We start from the raw sequence: 27,490 nt of genomic DNA on the forward strand, positions 1-27,490 counted from the left end.
CAGAGGCCAGGGTGTGGGAAGGAGATAAGGTGCTTGAACTCGTGAAGGTCAGTGTGATTATGTGGTGGCCTCCAGCTTGGATTTTAGAAGAAGCCACAGGACAACAGAGGGAGGCTATAGGAAACTGGGAGTGGAAGGGGGCAATCTTAGTGAATTTATAATTTGGCATAAGAAGGGTTTCCATCCTCTCTGCTACTTGGCTGGTTTGCTCCTTGTGGTGGAACCCAAGGCTACTTGACATGTGTAAGCGCAAGAAATGGCTGACTTGGCCATCAAGGAACGTCTCACCTCTTGGTGACCTGGTGGGGGCCCTGGAAGATTGTGAGCAGGAGCCCCACGAGGGGGCCATGGTGTCAGGGGGACTGTGGCCATACTCAGATGAGTGCACCTTTCTGCGGCCATACTCAGATGACTGTCCTTTTGCCCTGGAGTGCCTTTGGCATTTGGGAAGGGCATTCTTTGGGAAAAAATCATAGTCTAGTGACTGGGTCTAGGTCAGACGAGGAGCACTTGATTTATTTCCCCACCTGTAGACCTGTCAGTGGGTTCTTTGAGCTCTCCCTCTAGGTGTTAGGGGACATCTGGGCCTCTGTGAAAGTCCAGGGGCCTTTGGAAGAGTGAAGGGCATCTGATTGTTAACTGCTCTGGGAATATGTAGGCATTTAATACGTTTGGAAGAACCCCTGACATCCAACACAAAACCAAAGAGACTTGTTCTCCCTGAGTTTCTAAAAAAAAGGGCAGAGAATTTTTGGAGCTTTTTGTCCATTGTTTACGGACTTCATTCTCTCATTCACTTAGACATTTTTAAATAATGACTGAATGCCAGCTACGTACCAGGTGCCCTTCTCAGTGTGGGAGATTCAGAGGCGAGGCGGGCAGTCCCCACATTCAAGGCCCAGATGCTTGGGGCGATGTCGAGCCCACCACCTGGGGCTGTGCTGAGTGCTTCTGGGGGATCAGGGGAGGAGTGGAAGGACAAAGCCTTCCCCTGTATTTTAGTTCTGTGTTAAAGCAACAAAGTAGAGTTCTAGTCCAAAGAATAGCCTGCCCTCCTTGCAAAGGTGGAGGAGTATCTGAGCTGTCTGAAGTTTCTTGTACTTCCTTGTCAAAGATGAAACACCACCTGTCAAAAGAAACAATACCCAGGATCCGTCTGGGGGATTCCAGGTGCGGAAGACAGGTCCGTTTCTTTTCAGTCTTTTGTTTGTCCTGTCTTGCTCCGGCTGAAACATGAGCACAGCACATTCATTAATTTCTTCCCCCAAGCTGTGTGTTGGGAGAATGTTCTTCTTTTTTTTTTCTTCCCTCTTCCATCAGTTTAGGAGATAAAACCAACAAGCTGTAGTAGGCTAGTGTAATCTTTCAGCAGTAGGCGTAGCTGATAAGTGGTGGTGAAAAGCACACGATAATTCCAAGCATTTGCATTCGTTTTCTTGAATTTGCCAAACGTATCTTGATGGACCTCCAGGATGATTGTCCTTCCTGGGAATCACACGTTGTCCTGACTGTCCTGACCACATGGCTAGACACACGCTGACCCATGTGAAGGTGACCTGCCCCATCTATGCTGCTGCTGCTGCTTTTTTAAATTTTTATTGAAGTATAGTCAGTTTACAATGTTGTATCAATTTCTCATGTACAGCACAATGCTTCAGTCATACATGAACATACATATATTCGTTTTTGTATTTTTCACAATAAGTTATTATAAGATATTGAATATAGTTCCCTGTGCTATACAGTATGAATTTATTTTTAATCTATTTTATATATATTAGTATCTGCAAATCTCGAATTCTCAATTTATCCCTTCTCACCTTCTTCCCCCTCTGGTAACCATAAGTTTTTTTTTCTATGTCTATGAGTCTGTTTCTGTTTTGTAAATAAGTTAATTTGTGTCTTTTTTTTTTTTAAATTCCACATATGAGTGATATCATATGATATTTTTCTTTCTCTTTCTGGTTTGCTTCATTTAGAATGACAATCTCCAGGTCCATCCATGTTGCTGCAAATGGCATTATTTTACTCTTTTTCATGGCTGAGTAGTATTCCATTGTATATATACATACCACAACTTCTTTATCCAGTCATCTGTCGATGGACATTTGGGTTGTTGTTTCCATGTCGTGGCTATTATAAATAGTGCTGCTGTGAACTTTGGGGTGCATGTGTCTTTTTGAATTAAGGTTCCCTCTGGATATATGCCCAGGAGTGGGATTGCTGGATCATATGGTAAATCTATTTTTTGTTTTTTGAGGACTCTCCATACTGTTTTCCATAGTGGCTGCACCAAACTACATTCCCACCAGCAGTGTAGGAGGGTTCCCTTTTCTCCACACCCTCTCCAGCATTTTGTTTTGTGGACTTTTGAATGATGGCCATTCTGGCTGGTGTGAGGTGATAACCTCAAGAAGAGGAAGTTTGGACATAGATGAGTACAGAGGGAAGACCTGTGAAGATGCAGGGAGAAGACAGCCATCTGCAAGTCAAGAAGAGGGACCTCGGAAGAAACCAACCCTGCTGACACCTCAGTCTTGGGCTTCCAGTCTCCAGAGCTGTGAAAAAATAAATGTTCATCGTTTAAGCCACCTAATCTGTGTTCCTTTGTAATGGCAACCCTAGCTGACTAATACAGTATCTTTTACAAGTACATTTAATGTTTAAGAGAGGTTGAGACAAAGTTTTAAACTGACATGAAATTAACCAGAAAACGCAGTCTCACCCCAGGGGGACCTATGACAGCCAATTTGAAGCCTTCTTGGAATAGACCCGGCATCTCCTATACGGTGCTGCCTTGCATTTTCCATTTTCTCTGCTGCTTTTTCCCTGGTTGTACTGCTCTGTCCTTTCCTGATACGACAAATGTGCTTTTCATCCTCTTCTCCTTCCAGGCGGAAGCCTGCTTTCCTTAGGAGGTCTGTGCTGTTTCCTTGACGGGTTCTTTCATCTGTGGGGTTTTTGTAAGAATGTTAAGTTGTTACTTGCTTTTCTTTTCTCCCTTGAGGGGAGCATCCAGCACAGGACCAGCCACAGACTCAGGATTTGACTTGTGCCTGTTGAACAGTTGTCTCTTCTCTGTTGGTCTAAGCTGGGCGTTTGAGAAGCCGTGTTCTTCGTAGCGGGCAGTCTGTGGACTTGTGTTCGTAAACATGACTGGACGGGGAGAGCGGTAGAAACCAGGTGAAGACCACAGGCCTCCTTGAGTCTGGGTTTTCTCATTGGATGTGTGAGTTCTTCCATCTCAAGGAAAGCTTCTATCAGTTCTAGTACTTCCCAGCGGCATGCCCGTGGCCTCTCCTCCCCAAGACCTCTCCAAAGCCGGCACCATTTCCTCGCCTCTGACTGTCTCACCCTTCCCTGGCCTGCACTCAGCTCCCCTGTCCTCCCTCGGTAGCCCTTTTGTGAAGACCCCACCGGGGTCCTGTCCGTGCCATCTGCTGTGCTGGACACGCTAGGCCACTCTTCCTCCTGAGACTTTCCTTTCCCCCGGCCCCTGTGACTCCAGGCTCTGCTGTCCCTGCACCTCGGCACTGCCCCCGGCTCCCAGCCCTGTGTGGGTTCCTTTTCTTCTTTCCAGCCATGCAGTTTGAGGTCCTAGAAGGATCGGTCTAAGACTGTTGATTCCTAAATGCCTGTCTCTGATGCCTCTCTCTTGAGTGCCAAGTCTGCATGTCTGACAGCCAACTTGACCTCTTCACTTGGCTGCTTTAAAAGCACCTGAAACTTAACTAGGCCAAAGCTCACGGTGCTTCCCCCCCTCCCCCACACCTGGCCCAGTTCCAGCGGTCCCTAATTCAGTGATTAGCACGACCACAGAAACCAGGACTTTTCCCCGAAGGCCCTTCTTCTGTCCTCACCCAAATATCTCCATTCTTGTCGATCTCACCTAAGTACCTCCTGAATCTCTCTACTTCCTTCACCAGCAGTGGCCTCTCTGGTCCAACTCGGGGCCCCATTTTCCTGAGCTCCTGTATAAATACTCAAGGGGGAACAGTAAGTTGGACAGGAGGTGGGTCGTTTGTAGTTGTCCAGCTGGTACCCCTGCTTCCATGCTGGCCCCTGAAATCTGTTCTGCTCCCAACAGCCAGGGTGACACATTCAGAACACAAGCCCTAGCTGGCTCCACTTGCTCCAGGGATAAAGAAGCCAACCCTGAGCATGCGGCATGTGACCCTCCAAGTCTGTCCCTGCCTGTTGCTCAGGCCACTTTGCCAGCCACACTCCCTCTTGCTCTTTGATCCTCAGTTTCTAGAGCATTCCGTGCTTTCTTCTATCCCCCGGGCCTGTGCACCTGCTGCTCCTGCCTCCTCTCTTCTCGCCCCCACTGGCAAACTCTTACTTATCCTTCCAGTCTTGGCCCAGGTGTCACTCGCTAATGGAACACCATCTCAGTTAGAACACCCTCCCTAGTATCCTCTTGTTGCATTATCTGTTCTTTCTTGCAAATTTGTTATATTTATAATTTTTTATATATTCATCTGTTCATTGAGTTACCTTTATTCTTTCTAGGTGGTCACCTGCATGACCCAGCACACAGTAGGTTCTCAATCAACATTGTTGACTCAATGAGTATCTTTCCACCCCATCCACAGGCCCTGGCGCCTGGCTGCTTGGTGTCTACGTGGCTCTGACCACAGGTGGAAAGGTCCAGCAGGGCCAGCCCAGCTTTCTTATCTCTGGCCCTGCTGCCTCCCAGGGAGAGGTGGGGGACACCTTCTGCCCAGCGTAGGGACTCATTTTGGACTCCAAGGTTGATCAGTGTTTCATTCAGGATCTTAACCATAAAAAAAGAAAAAAAACCCCAAACCTTATTTTCCACCTTTCTTTGTAAGGAATTTACATGAAAAATATGCCTTTTATAAAAATGACTTGGCCTTGGGGGAAGTTATTTAAAAAATTCATACTTGGAAAGCAAAACTTATTTTTTTCCTTTTTGAAAAAAATAAGAGAGAGAAGGCCATTATTTTTCAAGGATGTTGGATTTATTCAGCTGCCGAAAAGTTCACCTGGCTGGGAGCTCTTCTGCCCACGTGGACCCATCGTTTCCAGTTGAAAAGGTAGTTTTTTTGTTTTGTTGGGTTTTTTTGTGTGTGTGTTTTTTTTTAGTAAGCAGATATTTTGCTTTGGTTGAAGAAGAAAAATGATCAGAAAATAGTTTTTTTTGGACCCGACAATTTTGTTGGAAAGCATGGTGTTTGTAAGTCTGTGTGTGTGCAAACTTAGAAACTAGACCTGTTGTTCACGGTTCCTCCCCCAGTACTTTCCCCATATTGACTCTGAATCTGTGAGGTGCGGTCCCCAGGTCTTTGGATGTGGTAGGAATAGGATGTTGAGTGATCTGTGGCATTTCCTTCACGGGACCCCCCATTGGTTGTTTTCTGTTCAATGGTGACTTAGAATATAGGGCTGCATTCCTGTCTGTGGCAGCATTCTGCAGTGTAGAAGTGTACATCCAATATCTTAATTATTTCCATGGTGGAACAAATAACTCCTTAGTTCCAGAACTGGGAGGAGTCCTTGAAGCTTGAATGAAATATAGAAAGTAGTTTAAGGACGGAGCCTCTCATTTTAGGCTGTCTAGTCAGGAAAACGGAGACCATGCTAGGTATTTCTAACCGAGGGATTTAACACAGGGAATTAATTGGTGACATCAGTGTCAAAGTCTGAATGAGCAGAAGGGGAGCTGAGGTAACCCAGGAAATAGCTATCCCCACCAGGGCTAGGGAAAGAAAAAAAGAGAGGGGCATTTCCGGGACCACAGAGTTTGGGGCAGGGGTCTGTAGGGCTGGGGCTCAGACCCTATCAGGGCATCAGATGGCCAAGGAGACACAGCCAAGCTGGTGTCCCTGTGGATGTACTTCTGAGGGAGATGGAGAGGCTGACTGGGAGTTCCCCAGCAGCTGGAGGATGGAGCCACAGCTGTCCATGACTGCTGGAACAGGGCCACCCTGAGCTGAAACACAGGACCATCTCCTGCCTTCTGGTCTCCGTCTGAACTCCCCCTGTTGGCAGAGCTGAGCAGGAAGCCAGCTGGCAAGGGAGTCTGGAAATACAGTGTGCAGGCTCCCAGCCCCCGAGCAGAGCACAGAAGAGAGGGCTGGGAGGAAAAGGGCAAATAGCTGGTGCACGGGAAATGGAGACCTTTCTGTTAAGTGGCACCTTCAAGGGCACGGAGGTCAGCCCCAGGTGAATATCCAGAGTTCCCTATTCCCAGCCTGACGGTATTGTTATTACACCTCATGGCTGCTTATTTGGGGAAAGTTAATGACAAAAGTTAATGGGCGTGCAGTGGAAACCACTCATCTTACTATTTTTCGTGCTGTGCCCGTGGTGGCTTTGGTGCCTTGGAAATGGGTTGCTATGGCGGTGGGGGTCTGTGCACAGAAATCCCGCTGGAGGCCATGGTTAGTCTCTCCCCCAGGGAGATGGACTCACACTGTCTGTTTTCCATCTTAACGAGAAGCATTCGATTTCCACTCTTCCATCCTGTGTGGAATGTCATTGCTGTTTCACGGTTTAAATAGCTGATTTCATGTGCAATCGTGTATTGTGGTCTGTCATGCTTCTGATGATCAAAATACTCCCCCCTCTGGAATGTTGGGAGGTGACAATGGGCTGTTGAACGTGAATTACAAGCCCCTCTCCTTCTCCTCTTGAAACTGGTATTTTTGTATAATTTTAATCTATTGTTGCATGATTGAGGATGGCCTTAGAGAAATTCTTTCATGCCCCCACCAGTAAGAAATGTCAAAGGCAACAAGCTGGTTGGTGAGTGTCTAGACTAGAGGTCCTGGTCAGACCCTGTAGAGTGCATAAAAACATCCTCTCGGTGGTTCTGGCTCATAGTGCAAAGTTTAAAACTCAATTACAGCAACAGTAATTGTAACTTGTAATTGTTACAGTAACTTGTAAGAGTAACAGTAATGTAATGATAAGGATAGAAATCAGACTGGACGCATGATTCGAGCGTGTTTACTGTATACCTGACCCTGTGTTGGTTACTCCACATCCACCGTAAGAGAGCAGAATAATTATCACCTTGTTTTATAGAAGAGGAAGCTTGCCCACGGTCACCCGAAGATGGACGGACCCTGGCCAGCTCTGCGGACGTCACAGCTGGGCTTCTCATGACTAACGTTGCCGCCGCCTCCTTAGGTGGAGGGGAGCGCTTTGGGAGAATTTAATTTCAGGACATTCACGTGAAGTTCCCTGAAACTTCATCTTGTTATTTATTAGGGATTTCAAAGAGTTAAAAAAAAAATCACTCAACTAAGTCTAATTCTTGAGTTCTGCTTTACCCCAGGCTGGACTAGGCACTGTGAGCAGTCCCGAGGTTGGTGCTTGGGTCCTTAAGTTCAGAGTCTAGCCTAGAAGGCAAGCATCGACCCATGTGAGATGGTAACGTAGATGGGAGTTTGGAGTTTGCAGGATTGCTGAGGAGCCGGGGATTCGGGGGGCACTCCAGGCACCTCGCGGTGGACTGTCCAGGTCCTCTAGCTGTAGTGGGCTGTCTGGCGTCTCACGGGCAAGCTGGGTGCTCCAGCCTCCTGCTTTGTCTGGTCTGAGAGCTTTTACTGTTTCCATGGTTACTTCTGTTTTCTAGGTTTGAATTAGTTTTTGATGGGGCAGGTCCAGAAAAGAAGAGAAAGTCCCATCCACATGTCCTGCATGGCTGACCCTTGGTGCCCTGGGTGGGCTGTGCCCCCCAGTGACTATGGGTGCCCTGCCTGCTCAGTGGCACCCCTCTTAACGGGAAGCCAGTGCCGCCGTCTGTGCTGTCGCCTCTTCTTTCTATCCCAGGCCACCTGTCATTCCCCTCGGTGGCTGTGCTGCTCCTCTCTGCCTCCCCCCACAAGCCCCACTGGTCGCTGGACCCTTGCACCTCTTCCTGGTGTTCTCACTGCCCTCCCTGGACCAAGGGCCACCTGAGGCTGGAACAAGCAGTGGGAGTTCTTTGGAATTCCCCTTGATGAGTGTTTTAATTTTAGATTCTTCAGTGTCATAGAAGGTTCCTGTAAGATAGAAATAATTAAAATTCATGATCACGTCTGCCACGAAGTGGGGAAAATACGGCCTCGTGCATCCCCGAGGGGCCCCTGGACGAAGCCTGACTTGGTATTTTTATTTTGGAAGTTGGTGTTAGCAAAAGACTCTCCCTGAGGAATGGTATCCTTCCTCCTGTTGGAGGACAGTGTAAAACTGACCATACAGCGTGTTTACCTTCAAAATGTTTTCCCCTTGGTTTCGGGAAACTCAGAACCAAATTTGAGGGCAGAATGGGCTGTGGTTAGACAGCAGGGGCTGGAGCCCCAGTCACCTGGGTTAGTGCCCCCCCAGCAAGATGCCTCAGTCTGCTCCTCTGTGGGCGAGGATGACAGTTCGTGGCTCCTCGGCTGAGGGGAGAGGAAGTCAGCATAGGGTGGAGGCTGGGGGTCACAGCCGCAGCTTCGGGAGCACAAGGGGACCTTCCCACGAGGCTGTGTTCCTTCAGGTGCTGGCGTCGCAGGTGACTTCACCTGTCCCCAGCACTCTCACGTGGCCCATGCATTTCATCCACGAAGGCTTCAGAAGGAATAACTGCTCCCTAGAAACAACTTTCCAGAGTGTGTCCTCAGCCCAAGGGGCCATTTGTTTCCATAGGAATAAGGTGTGAAAATGAGGGTTCTAACCAAAGTGACTCCCTCGAAGGGACCTCATCTAAAAACTCAAATCCTCTACACCCAAATTATGGGTTGGAGGACTGTTTTACCACTTTTGAAGGTTTCTCCCCAGGTCAGATGTGTCTCTGAGCCCGTCTCCTGCTTGCAGCGTCGGCTGTGCACTTGCTCCTGCTGTATGCTCTTCTGAGCTTCCCAGGACTGACTTGTTTCCTCCTTTAGAGGGAGGTGTAGATGACCTGCCGGGTCATGTGGCCGGGACACCCTAGCTGAGGCTCCAGGACAAGAGTGATCCTCGGTCTCCATGGAGAACAACAGTCGGTGATCAGCGGAGCTAAGCTTTACTGAGCACTTACTATAAGCCAGGAGCTCTGCTAAGGGCTTACATCAGGGACCTCCTTTAAGCCTGACAGCAGCCCATGTGGGAGGAGCTGCTAGTCCCTCTCCTTCATTGATAAGTGATCTGAGGCCAGAAGAGGCCAAGTGATTGTCCCCAGGTCAGACAGAACAGTCAGGGAGCCAGGATTAGAATCCAGGCATTCTGTCTCTAAAACTCTGCTTAACCACTGGGCATCCTGGCTGCTGCCAGCGTCATAATCATCATCGTAATTAAGGTGCCATGTATTGAAGAGTCAGAGTCATTACATGGCAGAGAATAAACTAAGTGCACAGGAAGCATTTCATTTAATCACCGTGCCAACCTGTGTGGTGGGTATGATTATTCTGATTTTGAAGACAGTCCCATAAGGCTTGGGGAGCTCCTGAGGCTTCTGGCTATGGCTGACCTGTGCACCCCCTCTGGTCTGCCCCAAGTCACAGCCCTGTTTTGAATTCTTGTCATCAGCTGCTGCTCTTCTGGAGGCCTCCATAGCCCCTCGGGGTGAAGAGCTCCTGGCCTCCTGTGCTCACTCCGGGCACTGGGGCCTGTCCTGACATGGCCAGCCACAGTCTTGCCAGTGTAGACCCCCTCTCCCAGCACCAGAAGGGACTGAGAAAGATCTCTTGTAAAGATCTCAGGGGTTGGATACAAATCACTGTGTCTGTGATTTGTACCCAAGGTGAGAATGCAGGACAGTGGCTTGCGTCTGACTGCAGGTGGCCTCTTTGCAGCACATCACAGTGGTGCCCAGGGCTTCTGGCCCCTACTGGGGACCACAGGTTTTTGTGGTTTTCTGACCCGTGGGGACCATGGGTTTCTGTAGTCAGTGCAGCTCAGAGATTGCCGGGTTCTGAAGTCTTCCCCGGTGCCGAGGGGGTTCTGGTTGTCCACTGTGCCACTGTGGCCAGGTGGGGATGTTCTTGTACCTGGACCTAGAGTGTCGTGTGTGGGAAACGTTTACATTTCTGGCTTGAATGGCAAGTTTAGGTCTAGTCTTTGTCTTGCCATTAACGCTTTAAGTCTGCTGGACACCTGCTCCCTGGTTCCTAGTGGTCGAGTTGTCTCCATGTCCTTGACCTGAAGCATCCTCTGCCTTCCCCTCGAGGTGCCCAGGGCTCTTGGGCAGCTGTCTGCATTGCCTCCCCCATGTCTGTTTTCCCTCTAATTTACTTCTGCAGCTGGCAATGCTCCTTGGGCACAAAGAGTAGCCTGAGGTCTTCTCTGGAGATGACATTATAGAATCAGACATGCAAGGATCCCCCTGGTGAAGCTGGACAGAGAGTAATTTAGGGATGGCTTCCGGCTGCTAAACTCTCACACCAAATATTTTATGGTCTGTTCATTGGTTTTCCCTAGTAAATACCTAAATACTCTCGTTAAACTGAAGAAATGCCTGTTCTGTAGAGAGCTTGGTAATTCATAACTGAGATTATTTTTTAGTTTTTACTGAGAGCAAAACTAGTAACTACAGTAAGTTATGTTATATGAACAGTATTTTCAGTAGTCCCCAGACTCTTAGAATAAATAATAATTTGAATATGCTAAAAGCCCAGCATTTAAAATGCCCTTGTGTTTTTCTTTTCCTCATCTTGTTCCAAACAAACTTCAGGGTAACTCGCATAAACGCACACAATTTTCTTTTTTAATGGATAACTGGGGCAAAGGGAAAAATAAATGTAAGAAAAATATTTTGAAGCCAGAGATTGAAAATCTACCAAGTCAGCACCAAACCCCAGCAATGTGCTGGCAGAAGAAACTGCTGGGCTGGACTTGGGAACGATCCCCGGCGTCTGTGACAACAGGAGAGGGCCTGGGGCCTCACAGGCTGTGGTCTGTCCTCATCAGTGGGGTGAGTGCCGCCTCCTTGTTCCCACAGTGGAGGGACACACTGATCACCAAGTGAGCTTGGAGGGCCCCCGGGTGGCCACACGCCTGCCTGGCCTGAACTTTGACCTCTCCCGTGAGGTCGCAGTCCAGCACCCATGGTATTCTGATGTGGGTGTGTTCCTTCTTTTCAAGATGCTTATAATCTGTGAACATTGGTATTGATGAAGGGGGGAGGGTGTAGCTCAGGGTAGAGTGCATGCTTATCATGCATGAGGTCCTGAGTTTAATTCCCAGTACCTCCATTAAAAAAAGAAAGAGAATATTGGTATTGATGCAAGTTTGTTTAATGTGGTTTATTTATATAGTTCATGGAGTGAAAGGTACAATTATATTATGGTTCTGTTCTCCCCGCAGGAAAGGAATGATCATCAAAGGTGATGGCTGCAGAGCTCTGCTGGGGGAGTGGTTGCTGGGAGCAGGGAGTGGGAGGACGGCGAGCTTCCCTCTCCCCTCCCACCCTGGTTGCCACCTGCCACCACTCACCTGCAGGGGGAGGGAATACAGGTCCTGGGTCTCTTACCTGCAGTTCCCCAATCCAGCATTTTGGACACTCATTTCCTGGCAGGGCCTGCCTTGCACTGACATGAGACCGTGGAGCATCTTTCTTTATCCTCTTCCTCATTTCACTGCAGAAAGAGGGCTGCCTTTGATTAGGCCTTACTGCCCTAGACCTCACTGAAAGGAGTGTCCCATAGGCGTCAAGGCGCCATATTGCCTGGCGAAATCTGACAGATTCTGATTTTCTGAGACCCATCTGGCCTTGGGGGTTTGAATCAAGGCTTAGGTGCTTGGGACGGGACAGAGTACTGGAGTGTGCCTGGGAGTCACCAGCCAGCCTAGCGTGATTGCGGCGTGACAGCCCCAGTTAGCCGTGCTCGATGAAGAGGATGCAGGCAGGAGCATGCCTGTCCTGGGAGCTGGACCGGATAGTCACACTGTAGTTGCTAAAGGGCCTGGAGCAAGCAAGCTGGGGGCCATCTGAGCAGAGGGAGCACTGTCACCAAAGACTGCTCTTCCTGGTGGGGTCCTGCAGCAGCCAAGTCAAGTTCCTTATGCGTCCTTTCCTGCTGAGTTTCCTGTGGCCCTTCCCGTCCCTTTGTTCTAAGATCAGCCGACAACAAGGGAGCATGTTTGCACCTAAAACCAGTGCAGGTGGGGAGAGTCAGAGCTGTGGGGTGAAGCACAGGTTCTAGGGCCAGATTCAACCCTGCCCAGTGCTTGACTTCAGCTTTGTTATGTGGGAACAGAGATTCCACTCACTCATTCATCCGTGCATTCATCCTCTCACTCATGCATGCATTTATTCGGTGAGTGTTTACTTCAGACCATCTGCTATGCCAGGGGCTGGGGGCAGTGAAAAAGACAAATGGGGTAATTGTAGTGAAAACCCTTTAAAAACCACAGAGCACTGGACCATTGTGTTTTACCTGTATGACTTAGCATTCTGGGCATATGTTAATCCGTAGCTGTTAGTTTCAGCTCCTGTTAATTTCACCCTTCATGCCGCCCAGTGTATCAGCTCTCCAAGGTCCATCAGGGAGGGAGGGGCAGGCCTTATTAGTCCTGAAAGGCTGATGACCAGTGCAGCATTTTGATGTGTTAAATGTCCAGGAGCCACTTGCTCCTCGGTCTGGGAGCACTGGGCTCCTTTTTTAGAGGGCTCTTGCTTCTTATGTGTTTAAGCTTGCTATCTCCCAGAGAGATACTCCTAACGCATTTTTTAGGCTGTGCTAAAAATACAGCTGTTTTCATACAGGAACCAGAAAATATAGGCAAGGTGTGGAAATAAGCAGCCAGTGTGGGGAACAGCTGCAGAGGGGAAAACGAGTTGGGGACATTGAGAAATGGTAATAAATACCGACTTCGGGAGGAGCCGAAGCACCGTTTGGCTCGTGGTCGCCTGGGAGAATGTGGGTGTGCTGGTTACAGCAAAGTTCCTGCTTGGGTGGCCCTTCACTTCTGCGGCTTCAAAATGGGAGTGACATTGCTCATCACAAATTCCAGGCTGGACAGGTTGGCCCGATCCAGGCAGTGAGGCCCACCCAGCAAGCGTGCTGAGCCCAGGATTTGGAGATCACCCATGTTCTGCCTCCGCGTGTTCAGAGATGACCCGGTTGGTGAATGTGGGTGTAGGTCCATAGAGAGACCTCTGTTCTGCCCAAGCGCAAAGGCACTGCCAACTGAGAGCTCACCTTTTATCTTAGACCCTTCCTTCTCCTGTTCCTCTGAGGCCTGAAAGTCTCCACAGGAGGTAGGCCGGGCTCTGGGGAGGAGAGAACCATCCTGCAGGTCAACCAGACATTCTCGCCTTTTGTCTTGCGTTTCTGTGATAAATCAGATGACATACTTTGCCCCCCCAGGCCTTCTGTCTTATGGCTTAGAGGTTAGAAATGACTTCTGTGTTTTTCTCAAACTCACTGATAACAGTTGAAATAAATAAAGTAATACTTGTTCATCGTTTACATTTGGAAAGTACAGAGGGAAAAAGGAAAATGAAGATCACACATCACCGACCATTCAGATTTTGGTTAAGCTCTTCCTAAAGTTACTTGTTTATTTATTTGCTGTCCCTGGGGCCTGAAGACACTTGTGTGTAAAATCTTTGCAAAACTGGGACTTAACAGTATGTAGAGATTTATATCTGCTTCCCTCTACATCACTAATTAATCTTCACAATTGTGCCTTTCATGGCTTCCTTCTGATTTACCATGGTCGGCTTTCTCCGGGGTTTGAATTTTGGGTTGTTTTTCAGTTTTTCACAATTGTAAATCTCACCGCACAGTCTGTCCTTGTTTGTGCACTAGGACCCATGTCTCAGGTTGCTGTACAGTGTGTGCAGTGTGTGCATCTTTGGCTCTGGACTGATTGGGTCACTGGGTGAAGCCAGTTTGTACACGTGTGGGCCTGGGTTTACTGCACGGAAGTTGGAGCAGACCTGGTTTCTGTGTGGGCTGGTGCTAAACGTGGAAATAATAGCTATCAAATTAAGGACCTGCCTTTCTATTCACATTTGGATTCTGAAAGTGCATGTTATTTATATCAACCTTTGGTGTTGGTCGGAAGTGTCTGCACCCACAAATCTATGTTAGTCCTTCCATGGCAGCTTTGAGTGTCCAGACATCGCAGCGTGGGCTCAGGTTAATGACGATAGCTGTTTAGCAAAGTAAGGTCTTCTAGGGAATCCGTTGATCTGAAGAGTCAGCAGAGGGTTACTCACCGTTGACTAATGACCATTCCCTGTGGTGAGGAAAGAACAAACTGGCATCTTGGCCTAGATGTGTGTGTCGTGTGATTTTCTTTCTTTTTTTTTTTTCTTTCTGGTTATGTTTTGGATTTTTTTTTTTTTTTTTTTTTTGGAATTACTGCTTTAGTGCCTGCTAACGTTTATGGCTTCTTATTTATGACTCTCAGAACAGACTCTGGAATGCCAGCTTCCCAGGCCCCTGCTGGCTCGGCCCCAGGTACCAGCAGTGAGTTGTTGCACTGTCAGAAAGCCTTGTGGGTCTGTGTCATGATCCCACCCCAGCAGGCCCAGGCTCTGGGATACTTGGCCCCATCGGCCCCCTCTACTGTGGTGGAGGACGGGCGTGAGCCCTCTGGACATCTGGTCTCCCGAGCACTCAGGCTCAGCCTGTGACCATGGAGGGCAATGGATGCTCGGTCCATCTACAGGCCGGTGGAGAATGACCATTCTCTTGGGGAGGCTCAGTGGAAAGCCTGTTCATGGGGTGGCTTTGGAAACCAGTATGCCAAGGGCTGCATGAAAGTCTCTGTTGTTTTCTAGAAAAGAAAAAGCCAAGGAGGGGCCAGTCTTCGAGGGACCGGCGGGAGCGGAGGAACGCCATCCGGCTCACCAACGAGCACACGGTAGAGACGCTGGTGGTGGCCGACGCTGACATGGTGCAGTACCACGGGGCGGAGGCCGCTCAGAGGTTCATCCTCACCGTCATGAACATGGTGAGTCCGGGGCCAGGGGCCTGACCTTGGGCTCTGTTTCTCCTTGGATGAGGGCTCTGGAATCCTCAGTTGAGGAAGAGGCTGGGTTGGGGGATGGAGACATCTGCAGACTTGTGATGCCTGGGCTGCGGGAGGGCAGGGGGCTGGAGAGGCCTGACCTGCCGACCTGTGTGGGTATGCGTGTCAGAGCCTGAGTCTGTCCAGTGATCGGAGTTTGTACTCCTGACCAGGGCCCCCCCAGGACCCTCACCTCCTTACCAGGGCCCCCCAAGACCCTCACCCTCCTGACCAGGGCCCCCCAAGACCCTCACCCTCCTGACCAGTGCCCCCTAAGACCCTCACCCTTCTGACCAGAGGCCGCCCAAGACCCTCACCCTTCTGACCAGTGCCCCCCAAAACCCTCACCCTCCTGACCAAGGACCCCCAAGACCCTCACCCTCCTGACCAGTGTCCCCCAAGACCCTCACCCTCCTGACCAGTGCCCCGCAAGGCCCTTACTGTGGGTGAGGGCTCCTCCAAAGGGATTCAGTGCTGAGTGAGTCAGCCCCTGCTCTAGGAAGCCAACAGTCTAGTAGGAGGAATCAAGATCAAACTTTAATGTAAAACAGAGCTTGTTATGTGCAAGGAGGGCCTAGTAGGAAGTGGGGGGAGAGCTTATCTGGTTCAGAGAACCAGAAGGAGCCTGTGTATACATCTTATTTGATAACTGAGGAGCAAGGGAGACCTTCACTTGATGGGGGAGGGGGGAGGGGCTGCACACCTCAAACTTTAGATGCAAAAGGATTTTTGCATGCAGCATACCTCCGCCCATCCCTCCACTCTCCCGCAAGCATCACTGAAGGCCTCCTGGCATTGTGTTAGGTGCCGGGGATGCAAATGCAAAAAGGCCTGGTCCTTCTCTCAGAAGGCAGTGGTATCAACAGATGAGTAAAGCAACTGTGCTACGGAAGAAATCTCCGCAGGGAGCACCGGGGGCCGGGGGAGGCTGGGTAGTGATCATCCTGCAGCGTGGGGCATCATGAAAGAGTTGACGAGAGTGTTTGCAGACTGAGGGAGCGGTGGTGCAGGGGGTGCAGCAGGGCTGCGTTTGGGGAAGGGCGGGCGATGTGATGTGGCTGCAGCCACCTTAGGGCTGTGGGTGGAGACGTGGACAGGGTCAGGGTGGGGAGGGTGGGTCAGGCATCCCAAGGGTGGGGACCACTGAAGGGGAGGGGAGAAGCGTGTCTGGAGCGAGGTTTGGAAGAACACCCCCAGCAGCTGTGGACCAGAGTGGGGAAAAGGCAAGAAGGAGCAGTGGGAATGGCGTGTGTGTGGGAAGAGGGTCCAAATTATAAGGGGCAGGAGTGAGGATGGAGGAGTGGTCCTGCAGCGAGGAGGGCGTCCTGGGAGGGAGGACCCACAGGAAGGGATGACTGGCTTAAGGAAGGAGGATGAGGTGAGAGAAATTCAGGGGACCTCCCCCCACCGGGCTATAATCTGGGAAACCTGGGGGAATGGTTCAGCCACTGGCTGGGAAAAGGAGGAGCAGAGCATCTGGGGGACAAAGAGAGCAGTTCTGTTCTGGACAAGCTGGATTCGAGTTCCCCATGGGAGATCAGGGTGAAGGGCATGGCTGGAAAATAGGGATTGGGGCTTATTGGCATCGCACTGGGAGCTGCAGCTGTTGGAGTGGCTGGCCTTGTCCAGGTGGGGAACTTCGGGGGAGCAGAGAAGCTGGCCACAGACAGCCCACTGGAACACCAGTCCCGGTGGGGGAGTGTCGGGGGGCAGAGGATAGGGATGTGGGAGCTGGCAGAAAGGCAAGACAGAGACTGGGAAGAAGTCGTCTCTAAGGAAAGAGGTGAAAGGTGCAGGAAGGGGGTGGTTAACAATGCCAGATGCTGCAGGGTCCCTGAGGGAATCGCTTTAGGGGTTGTGGGGGTGGGAGCCAGGTAGGGGCCGGCTGAAATGAGACCAGGAAGTGAAGAAGTAGAAACAACATTGCGGAAGATCTTGGCTGAAGGATAGAAGAGAGAAGAGACTCACTAGGTGGAATCGGGGTCAAGGAGGATTCTGTAGAGGGAAAGGGGTCATCAGGGGTTACAAGCGTGGGGTTTCAGCCCAGGCAAGCCTGGACCAGGACCCCCACTCTGCCGCAATCACAGAGCTGACAGGCAGCATCAGAACCTCTCTGAGCCTGCTCGTCCTGCAAAAGGAGACAAAAGGCAGGGGCTTGGCCACCACGAGAGCTCTGTGCCTCGCAGCAAAGGCGTATAGAAAGGGAGTGGGTGGCGAGGGCAAGGCCCTGGTCTGTGCTGTGGGGGGTGAGAGATGGCTGGAGGAGGCCCAAGAGCAAGGAGGCTGGAGACATCGCCAGAGTCACACAGGAAGTCACTGGCGGGTCTGGGACCATCAGGCTAAGCCTCTCCATAACTGACCACGGGGGAGTAGATGGTGAACCCCACTGCGATCCTGCCTCCTGTGAAGACAAGACTGTGGGACCTCATCCTCTGTTTGCCATGTTGACTGCCCAGTGCTTGGTCTCAGGACACATACCGATTTGCAGGAAATTCCTTCTGTCTGGTCCACACCCTCTCAGATGCCCTGCCCTAAAGCCAGGGCTGCTTTGGTGGTGCTTTGGGATTAGTCTTCATGTTGAATTACTGTTTGGACCCACGGTCTTCTCCACATGGCAGGCTCTTCTGCAAAAGCCAACCAGTGATGTGGACCCCCTGGGGGCACTGGTTCATTTTCAAGATGTGAGCCTCTGTGAGCACGACATGAGGCCCCTAGTCACTTTCCTGTGCAAAGTCATAAAATCTGGGGAGTTCCATTAACTTCTCTTCCTTCCTTCCTTCTTTTTTTTTTTTTTAAAAGGCATTTATAATGGCATTTATTTTAGTAATGACAACATTCTTAGGAAAGCATAATTTTAATAGGCTTATTTGCTCAGGTACTTTAATTAGCAGCTGTCACATGCACAGATTTATGATTTATGAATTGTCATTGGTACTCTAGGAGCCTATAGAAGGGATAACAACATATAGAGAGATGTAGTTAAGTTGAAGCTTGAAAGAGATCACATGAAAGCATCTGGCTTCTGCCTTAGCTTTTCCTAAATTGACCATAAATAAGCCATCTGCAGTAGCTGCCCTGAGACCTTCCTCCTTCATTCCTCCCTCCCGATGTTTCACATTGTGGTTAAAAAAAAAAAAAAAGTAACATAAAATTGACTCTCTCAGCCATTTTAAGTGTACAGTTCTATGACATTAAGCACATCCCCACTGTGCAGTCATCATCATCATCCCTCCTTGTCTTACAAAACCGAAACTGTGCACGTTAAACCTAACACCCTCTTATCCCCTCCCCCAGCCCCTGGCAACCACCATTCTACTTTCTGTCTCTGAATTTGACACCTCTAGGGACCTTGTATAAGTGGAGTCACCCAGCATTTGTTCTTTTGTGACTGGCTTACTTCACTCCACATAGTGTCCTCAAGGTTCATCCATGTTGCAGCAGGTGTCAGACTTTCCTTCCTTTTGGGCTGCGTAATATTCCATTGTATGGAGAGACCCCATCTTGTTTGTCCATTCTTCCATTGATGAACATGCAGGTTGCTTTCTCCTTTAGGCTGTTGGGAATAGTGCGGTTGTGAACCATGGGTGTACAGTGTGTTTGAGTCCTCGCTTTCACTTTTTTTGGGTGTGTACCCAGAAGGGGAATTTCTTCTGTTAACTTTTAATGGTGCTTGGCCCTGATTTCTGAGAAATATTTCTGTGTTCTCCATTTGCATGAAGCCTGGTCTCCCTGGTGGCAGGTTAATGATGGGTTGCCATCTGTCCAGAGGAAACCCAGGAGGAGGGCTGGTGGGGCCTGGCTCTGCACCAGACTCTTCCACCTGCAGATCATTTCATCTCATTTTTTTTTTTTAATTGTCCAGGGCCCGGGTCCAAGGAATAAACATTCATTACAACAACGAAAGCTGTAATAAGGCAAAGCTCTTGCTTTGATATTTGCTTTCATAATGTCATCATCTGAACAAAGGCAGCTGTTTTATCCCAGGTGGCGGGGAGGGCTGTACATGGGAACCTTGACCTCCCCACGCGCCATCCGCTGTCAGGACTGAACGGCGGGGGCTGAGCGGGTGTGATGCTTGACTTGAATTCGACACTCTTCACTCCTATTCGGCTGCTTGTACATGTTGTACAAGTTGTCGGAGGCTCCAGATCCTGCTGCTGAGGGCAAATCTGGGACCAATGACATCAGTTTGGGATTTAGATGTTTCCTAACGAGGCCTGCCTAATAAGGGCACATGGCGTTTGTACTTAACACTTAGCCTTCAGTTGTCTGCCCTTGGGGTTTCTTGGCCAGTCTCACACAGACTCTCGCCGCTAGTCGTGGGTCACTATTCAGCAAACTTAAAAACAAGTTACATTCAGACACTGCACCTTGCTTTAAACAAACCACCAACCGTCAATTTCTCAAGCCCTAGTGTTGAAAGTCCAAGGAATTCTGTCCTGCCTGTGGCTGTTTCAGAAAGGGGATTTCTATTAGTAAGGAAAATCATCTTTAAGCCAGGAGGATGGGAAAGGATTATGGCTGGGATGAGGCACCCTGTTATTAGACAAGGCCTCCAGGTGCAGCGGGCAGGAAGGCGAGGCCAGCCAGACCCCCTCTCTCCCCTGCCAGACCGTGTTTCCTGTGGGCCTGCAGGATTGAAGTGGCTCTGTCTCCTCAGCTCCCCTGGACTTGGGAGGAAATCTCTTGGAGTGGTTGCCACCTTCATTCCAACGTGTTTTCTCTCCAGCAGCATTTTACGCTGATGTTCAGGCGCCCAGCCCGCCCTGCCCTACCCCTTGGGTCTCTGTAGGCGGGGTACTGACTCACTCTTGTGTGCCACTCTGACCCCAGAGGCTAGACCAGACAGGCCCCTGTTCCCAAGGCAGGCCAGGGGCCTGGCAGGGCCCGGGTGTGTGACCACGCGTCTGTAGCTGGGAGCTTTTGGTGTCAAGCACTCACAGGTTTCATGACGTCTCAACAGTTGGGATGTATTAGATCAGCGTCTGTCAGTGGCCCGACAGCCCATGTTTGAGAGGAAGGAAAGAAATGTGTGTTTCTGATGATTGGTCCAGATGGAAGCTTGCTGATTTCATGTCATTTTCCCCTTTTACGTGATGGGTCTTATCATTCCCATTTTACAGAGAAGGAAATAGAGGTTAGTGGAGAGTACCAGGTGCAGAGCCAGTGAGTACGTGGCAGGCTGAGGACTCAAACCAGGGCTGAGGGACCCCCGTACCACCTTATCAAGGTGACAAGCATGTCTCGAGTCTGTCCTTTCTCTCCATCTCTGCCCGGGCCTGTCTGCCGTTACTTCTGGCCTTGACAACTGCAGGGGTTTCTTGCTGGGCTCCTTACTTCCATTTTCTTTCCCCTTGAGTCCTTGCTGCAGCAAGATCTTCCAACAGGGTTAGGATTTTGTCACTAAGCAGAGCTGAGTCCTTTGTGACTTACCCCGCAGTTAACGTGGAAATCCTTCCACTTCTGCTTCCGCGTCCGCGTCCCCCTCCCAGGCCATGTGACTGCTTCACCTGGGCTTCATCCCCTTCTCCACGTCGGCACGGACCCCACCACTGTTTCCTAGGGGCCCCGACTCCTCTCTGACTTGGGGTCTTTCCTTGAGGTGCTCTTCTCCCCAAGTCTTGTCGAGCTAGCCCCTCTGTCTTTTAGGTCTCTGTGTAAATGTCCCCTTGGGGGGACCCTCTTTGCTGACTCCTCTGAAAAGGCCACCTGTTTTCTTTACCACAGCTGTCTGGTTTTTACTTGGTGGTTCTTATCTTGATTTATAATTTCATATTTATTTGCTTTTTAAAAACCGTTTTGCTGCAGAGTTTTTTCTTTTTCTTTTTGCTGTTGAATTGAAGCTGGTAAAAATTCAAATTAGAGTGCTATTACTTTAGGATGGTAAATGTAATGCTCATAGTAACCACAAAGAAAATAGCCATAAAATATACACAATAGGAAATGGGAAGGGAATTTAAAAGTTTCACCATAAAAAAAAAAAAACACTTAAAACATAAAAACATTGGCAATGCAGGAAATGAGGGACCAAAAAAGCAATAAAGCATAAGGAAAACAAACAGAAAAATGCAGATGTAAGTACCTCCTTGTCTGTAATTATCTTAAATGTAAATGGATTAAACTCTTTAATCACAAGACAGAGACGACAGAATGAATATTAAAAAAATCCTCCAGTGTGTACATGAGACTCACTTTATTTCCAGAGACATACATAAATTGAAAGCAAAAGAATGGAAAGATATTCCATGCAAATAATAACCATAAGAGATCAGGAGTTGTTATACTGATATGATACAAAATAGACTTTAATAAAAAAAAAAAGTTGTAAGAGATGAAGGATACTGTGTATGAATAAAAAGGTTTAATACAGCAAGAAGATAACAATTACAAGTATTTATGTACCTATTAATAGACCATTAAAATATATGAAGCAGAAATTGGTAGAATTATAGGGGGAAATATGCAGTTCTGTAATAATTAGAAATGTCACCCCCCCATACACACCCCAATTGTGGATAGGACAGCTAGACAGGACATAAGTAATTAATGGAGGACTTGAACAGCACAATAAGCCAACTGCATCTAACCAGTATACAAAACGCTCTACCCAACAACAACAGAATATTCCTTTTTTTCAAATGCAGGTAGGATACACTCTAGGATTTATCATATATTAGCTCACAAGTTAAATCTTAACAGATTTAAAAGATACCATATAGAGTATCTTCTCCAGCCACAATAGGATTAAATTAGAAATCAGTAACAGAAAGAGAAGTGGAGAGTTCACAAATACGTGGAGATTAAACAACATACTCTTAAACAACCAATGGGTCAAGGGAGACATCCAAGGGGAAATGAGAAAACACATAAAGCTGAATAAAAATGAAAACCCAACATACCAAAACTTATGAAACACAGTGAAGACAGTGCTTAGAGGGAAATGTGTAGCTATAAATGCTTACATTAAAAAAAGAAAGATCTCAAATCAACAGCTTAACTCTATACCTTAAGGAGCTAGAAGAGCAAACTAAAATTAAAACTAGCAGAAGGAAGGAAATAATAAAGATTAAAGCAGAAATAAAGAGTAGGAAAACAATAGAGAAAATCAACATCAAAAATTGATTCAAAAAAATTGAAATTGATGACTAGTTAGACTGATTAATAAAAAACCCTGAAATTACTAAAATCAGAACTGAGAGTGGGGACATGACTACCAATTCCATAGAAACAAAAAGGATTCTATTTTTTTTTTATTGAAGTGTAGTAAGTTTGCAGTGTGTCAATTTCTGGTGTACAGCACAATGTTCCAGTCATACATTAATATACCTGTATTTGTTTTCATATTTTCACCATAAGCTATAAGATATCAAATATAGTTCCCTGTGGTATACAGTATAAACTTGTTTATCTATTTTTTATATACCAGTAAGTATCTGCAAATCTCAAACTCCCAATTTATCCCTTCCTACTCTATTCCCCTGATAACCATAAATTTGTTTTCTATGTCTATGAGTCTGTTTCTGTTTTATATATAAGTTCATTTGTCTTTTTTGAAAAAATGATTCTAAAAGAATACTATATATCATTGTACACCAACAGATAACCTAGATGAACTTGGCAAATTCCCAGGAACACAAAGTTTACCAAGACGTAGTCAAAAAGATAGAAAATCTGAGTAGACCTATAACTAGTAAGGAGACTGAATCAAAAATCTTCTAACAAGAGGTAAAAGTGTCATTATATGCTGATGACATGTTACTATATATAGAAAACCCTAAAAGGTCCACACAAAAGCTACTAGAGCTGATTGAAGAATTCGGTAGCAGGTTACAAAATTAACGTTCAAAAATCAGTTGCATTTCTTTACACTAACGATAAATCAACAGAAAAAGAAAGTAAAGAAACAATCCCCTTTAAAATAGCACCCAAAGTAATAAAATATCTGGGAATAAATCTAACCAAAGAGGTGAAAGAATTATATACAGAAAACTGTAAACCATTGATGAAGGAAATTAAAGAAGACTTTAAAAAATGGAAAGGTATTCCATGCTCTTGGATTGGAAGAATCAATATTGTTAAAATGGTCACACTGCCCAAGGCAATCTACAGATTTAATGCAATCCCTATCCAATTACCCAGGACATATTTCACAGAACTAGAACAAATCATAATAAAATTCATATGGAACCATCAAAGACCTAGAATTGCCAAAGCATTACTGAAGAGAAAGAAAGAGGCTGGAGGAATAATTCTCCCAGACTTCAGGCAATACTATAGAGCTACAGTCATCAAGACAGCATGGTATTGGTACCAAAACAGACATATAGACCAATGGAACAGAATAGAGAGCCCAGAAATGAACCCACAAACTTTTGGTCAACTCATCTTTGACAAAGGAAGTCAACTCATCTTTGACAAAGACTATACAATGGAATAAAGACAGTCTCTTCAGCAAATGGTGTTGGGAAAACTGGACAGCAGCATGTAAAACAGTGAAGCTAGAACACTCCCTTACACCGTATACAAAAATCAACTCAAAATGGATTAAAGACTTAAACATAAGACAAGATACAATAAACCTCCTAGAGGAAAACAGGCAAAACATTATCTGACATACATTTCAAAAATTTTCTCCTAGAAGAAATAAAAGCAAGAATAAACAAATGGGACCTAATGAAACTTACAAGCTTCTGCACAGCAAAGGAAACCAGAAGTAAAACAAGAAGACAACCTACGGAATGGGAGAAAATTTTTTGCAAGTGAAACCGACAAAGGCTTGATCTCCAGAATATATAAGCAGCTCATACGACTCAATAAGAAAAAAATAAACAGCCCAATCCAAAAATGGGCAGAAGACCTAAACAAGCAATTCTCCAAGGAAGACATACAAATGATCAAAAGGCACATGAAAAAATGCTCAATATCACTAATTATCAGAGAAATGCAAATCAAAACTACAATGAGGTATCACCTCACACCAGTCAGAATGGCCGTCATTCAAAAATCCACAAATGACAAATGCTGGAGAGGCTGTGGAGAAAGGGGAACCCTCCTACACTGCTGGTGGGAATGCAGTTTGGTGCAGCCACTATGGAAAACAGTGTGGAGATTCCTCAAAAGACTAGGAATAGACTTACCATATGACCCAGGAATCCCACTCCTGGGCTTGTATCCAGAAGGAAATCTACTTCAGGATGACACCTGCACCCCAATGTTCATAGCAGCACTATTTACAATAGCCAAAACATGGAAACAGCCTAAATGTCCGTCAACAGGTGACTGGATAAAGAAGAGGTGGTATATTTATACAATGGAATACTACTCAGCCATAAAAACTGACAACATAATGCTATTTGCAGCAACATGGATGCTCCTGGAGAATGTCATTCTAAGTGAAGTAAGCCAGAAAGAGAAAGAAAAATACCATATGAGATCGCTCATATGTGGAATCTAAAAAACAAAAACAAAAACAAACAAACAAACAAAAACAAAGTGTAAATAAAGGACAGAAATAGACTCACAGACAGAGAATACAGACTTGTGGTTACCAGGGGTGTGGAGGGTGGGAAGGGATAGACTGGGATTTCAAAATTGTAGAATAGATAAACAAGATTACACTGTATAGCACAGGGAAATATACACAAAATGTTATGATAACTCACAGAGAAACAGATGTGGGAATGAGTGTGTATATGTTCATGAATGACTGAAAAATTGTGCTGAACACTGGAATTTGACACAACATTGTAAAATGATTATAAATCAATAAAAAATGTTAAAAAAAAAAAAAGATTCAAATGGAAAAAAAAAAAATCTTCTAACAAAGAAAAGCCCTGAGCTTGACAGCTTAACTGGTGAGTTATACCAAACATTTAAAGAAGAACTAATGAACCAATCCTCCTCAAACTCTTCCAAAAAAACTGAAGAGGAGAGAATGCTTTCTAACTTTCCTATGAGGCTAGAATTGCCCTCATACTAAAGCCAGATAAAGACACTACAAGAAAACTCTAGTTCATTATGAATAAGAAAACAGTTTCCCTTATGAACATTATTGCAGAATTCTCAACAGAATACTAGTAAACCAAACCAGATTATGCACCTTGACAAAGGTTTATTTCTGGAATGCAAGGATGGTTCAACATACAAAAGTTTATCAATGTAATATACCACATTAACAGAAGGAAGGAAAGAACACATAATCATCTCAATTGATGCAGAAAAAGCATATAATATCACCCACCTTTTATGATAAAAGACACTCAGTAAACTAGGAATAGATGAAAACTACCTCAGTGTCATAAAACTACATATGAAGAGCTCATCAAGAATGTTGTTACTCGCGTGGTGAAAGAGTGAAAGCTTCTCTAAGGTCAGGAACAAACCAAGGATGCTTTCTTTCACTGTATCTATCCAACAACATAGTGCTGGAAGTCCTAGTTAGAGCAGTTAGGCCAGAAAAAGAAAGAAAAAGCATCCAAATAGGAAAAGAAGTAAAACTATCTGTTTACAGATGACACGAGCCATGTAGAAAACCATGAAATTCTATGCACAAAAATAAAAACTAATAAAAGAATTCAGCAAAGTAGCAGAATACAAAACCAACACACACAAATCAGTTGCATTTCTCTACCTAACACTGAACAGTCGGAAAAGGAAGTTAAGAAAACCATTCCATTTACAATATTGTCACAAAGAATAAAATCCTGAGGAGTTAATTTAATCAAGGGGTGAAAGACTTGTACATTGCAAACTATAAAACATTGTTCAAAGAAATGAAAGAAGACATAAACCAATGGAAAGACACTGATGTTACTGGATTGGAAGTCTTATTATTAAGATGTTAGTACTACACAAAGCAATCTACAGATTCAGTGCAGTCTCTAGTAAAGTCCTAACAACATTTTTAAATTTATTTTTTAAACTTTTTTTTTTGTGGGGGAGGTAACAAGGTTTATTTTTCGGTGAAGGTACTGGGGATTGAACGCAGGACCTCATGCATGCAGGGCATGCACTCTACCACTGAGCTGTGCCCTCCCCTTAACATTTTTTTCTTGCCACAATTGAGAAATCCATTCTAAAATTTGCATGAGATGTCAAGAGACCCTAAATAGGCAAAACAATCTTGGAAAAGAAAGAGTTGGAAGACCCATATTTCCTGATTTCAAAATTAACTGCAAAAGTGTAGTAATCAAAACACTGTGATATTGGCATAAGACAAATGTATAGACCAATGGACTAGACTAGAAAACCCAGAGATACATTCTGACATACATGGTCAAATGATTTTCAACCAGACCAAGACCATTCAGTGGGGAAGTGACAGTCTTTTGAATAAATGGTGATGGGAAGACTGGATATGTACATGTGAAGGAATGAAGTTGGACCCTTATCTGAGCGTCATATACAAAAATTCATTCAAAATGGATTAAAGACCTGAACGTAAGAGCTAAAACTATAAACCTCCTAGAAGAAAACATAGGGAAAAACTTCATGATGTTGGATTTGACAGTGATTTCTTGGATAGTACACCAAAGGCGCAGGCAACAAAAGAAAAAATCGACCAATTGGTCTTTACCAAATTTAAGTACTTTCTGCATCAAAGGACACTATCAACAGTAAAAAGGCACCTCACAAAATGGGAGAAAATATTTGTAAATTACGTATCTGATAATATCCAGAATATCTAGAGAACTTCTAAAATTCAACAGCAACAACAACAGCAAAACCCCAAGCAACCTGATTTAAAAATGAGCAAAGGACTTGAATAGACATTTCTCCAAGGAAGATATACAGATGGTCAGTAATCACAAGATGGGGTGCTCATTAGGGACATGCAAGTCAAAAGTACAGTGAGGTATCACTTCATCCCCACTAGAATGCTATTATTAAAAAATGTGAAATAGGAAGTGTTGGCAAGGATATGGAGAAATGGACGCTGTTGTGCACCGTTCTTGGGACCACAGAATGTTGCAGCTCCTTTGGAAAACAGTATGATGGTTCTTCAAAAAAAATAGAATTACAACATGATCCACTTCTGGGTATATACCCCAGAGAAGTGAAAGCAGGGTCATCATGTTCATAGCAGCGTCATTCACAATATAGTCAAAAGGCAGAAGCAACCCAAGTGTCCACTGAAGGATGAATGGATAGACAAAATGTGGTGTAGACACTTGACTATTACTCAGTCTTAAAAAGGAAGGAAATTCTGACACATGCTACAACATGGATGAACCTTGAGGATATTCTGTTAAATGAAATACGCCAGCCACAAAAGGATAAATACTGTATGAATACATTTATAGGAGGCACCTGGAGGAGTCAAATTCATAGACACAGAAAGTAGAATGGTGATTGTCAGGGGCTGGAGGGGGCAGGGAGTGAGGCGTTATTAGTGTTTAATAGCTGCAGAGTTTCAATTGGGAAAAATGAAAAAGTTCTGTAGACGGGTGGTAGTGATTGTTCCACAACAATGTGAATGTACTTCATGCCACTAAACCATGTAAAAATGTGTAAAGTGGTAATTTTCATATTATGCATATTTTACAGAATT

The 27,490-nt window shown here is 46.2% G+C and overlaps 1 protein-coding gene across 1 annotated transcript in view; it reads left to right on the forward strand.

Annotated features, from left to right (window-relative positions):
• Positions 1-27,490, forward strand: part of ADAMTS17 (ADAM metallopeptidase with thrombospondin type 1 motif 17) — a 302,517-nt gene that overhangs the window by 38,477 nt on the left and 236,550 nt on the right. Inside the window, exon 4 of the mRNA XM_064480528.1 lies at positions 14,711-14,883. Within this exon, the coding sequence (XP_064336598.1) occupies positions 14,711-14,883 (173 nt within the window). The remainder of the gene's footprint in view (positions 1-14,710; positions 14,884-27,490) is intronic.

The sequence above is a fragment of the Camelus dromedarius genome, chromosome 29 (genome assembly GCF_036321535.1).
Source record: "Camelus dromedarius isolate mCamDro1 chromosome 29, mCamDro1.pat, whole genome shotgun sequence".
Lineage (NCBI taxonomy): Eukaryota > Metazoa > Chordata > Mammalia > Artiodactyla > Camelidae > Camelus > Camelus dromedarius.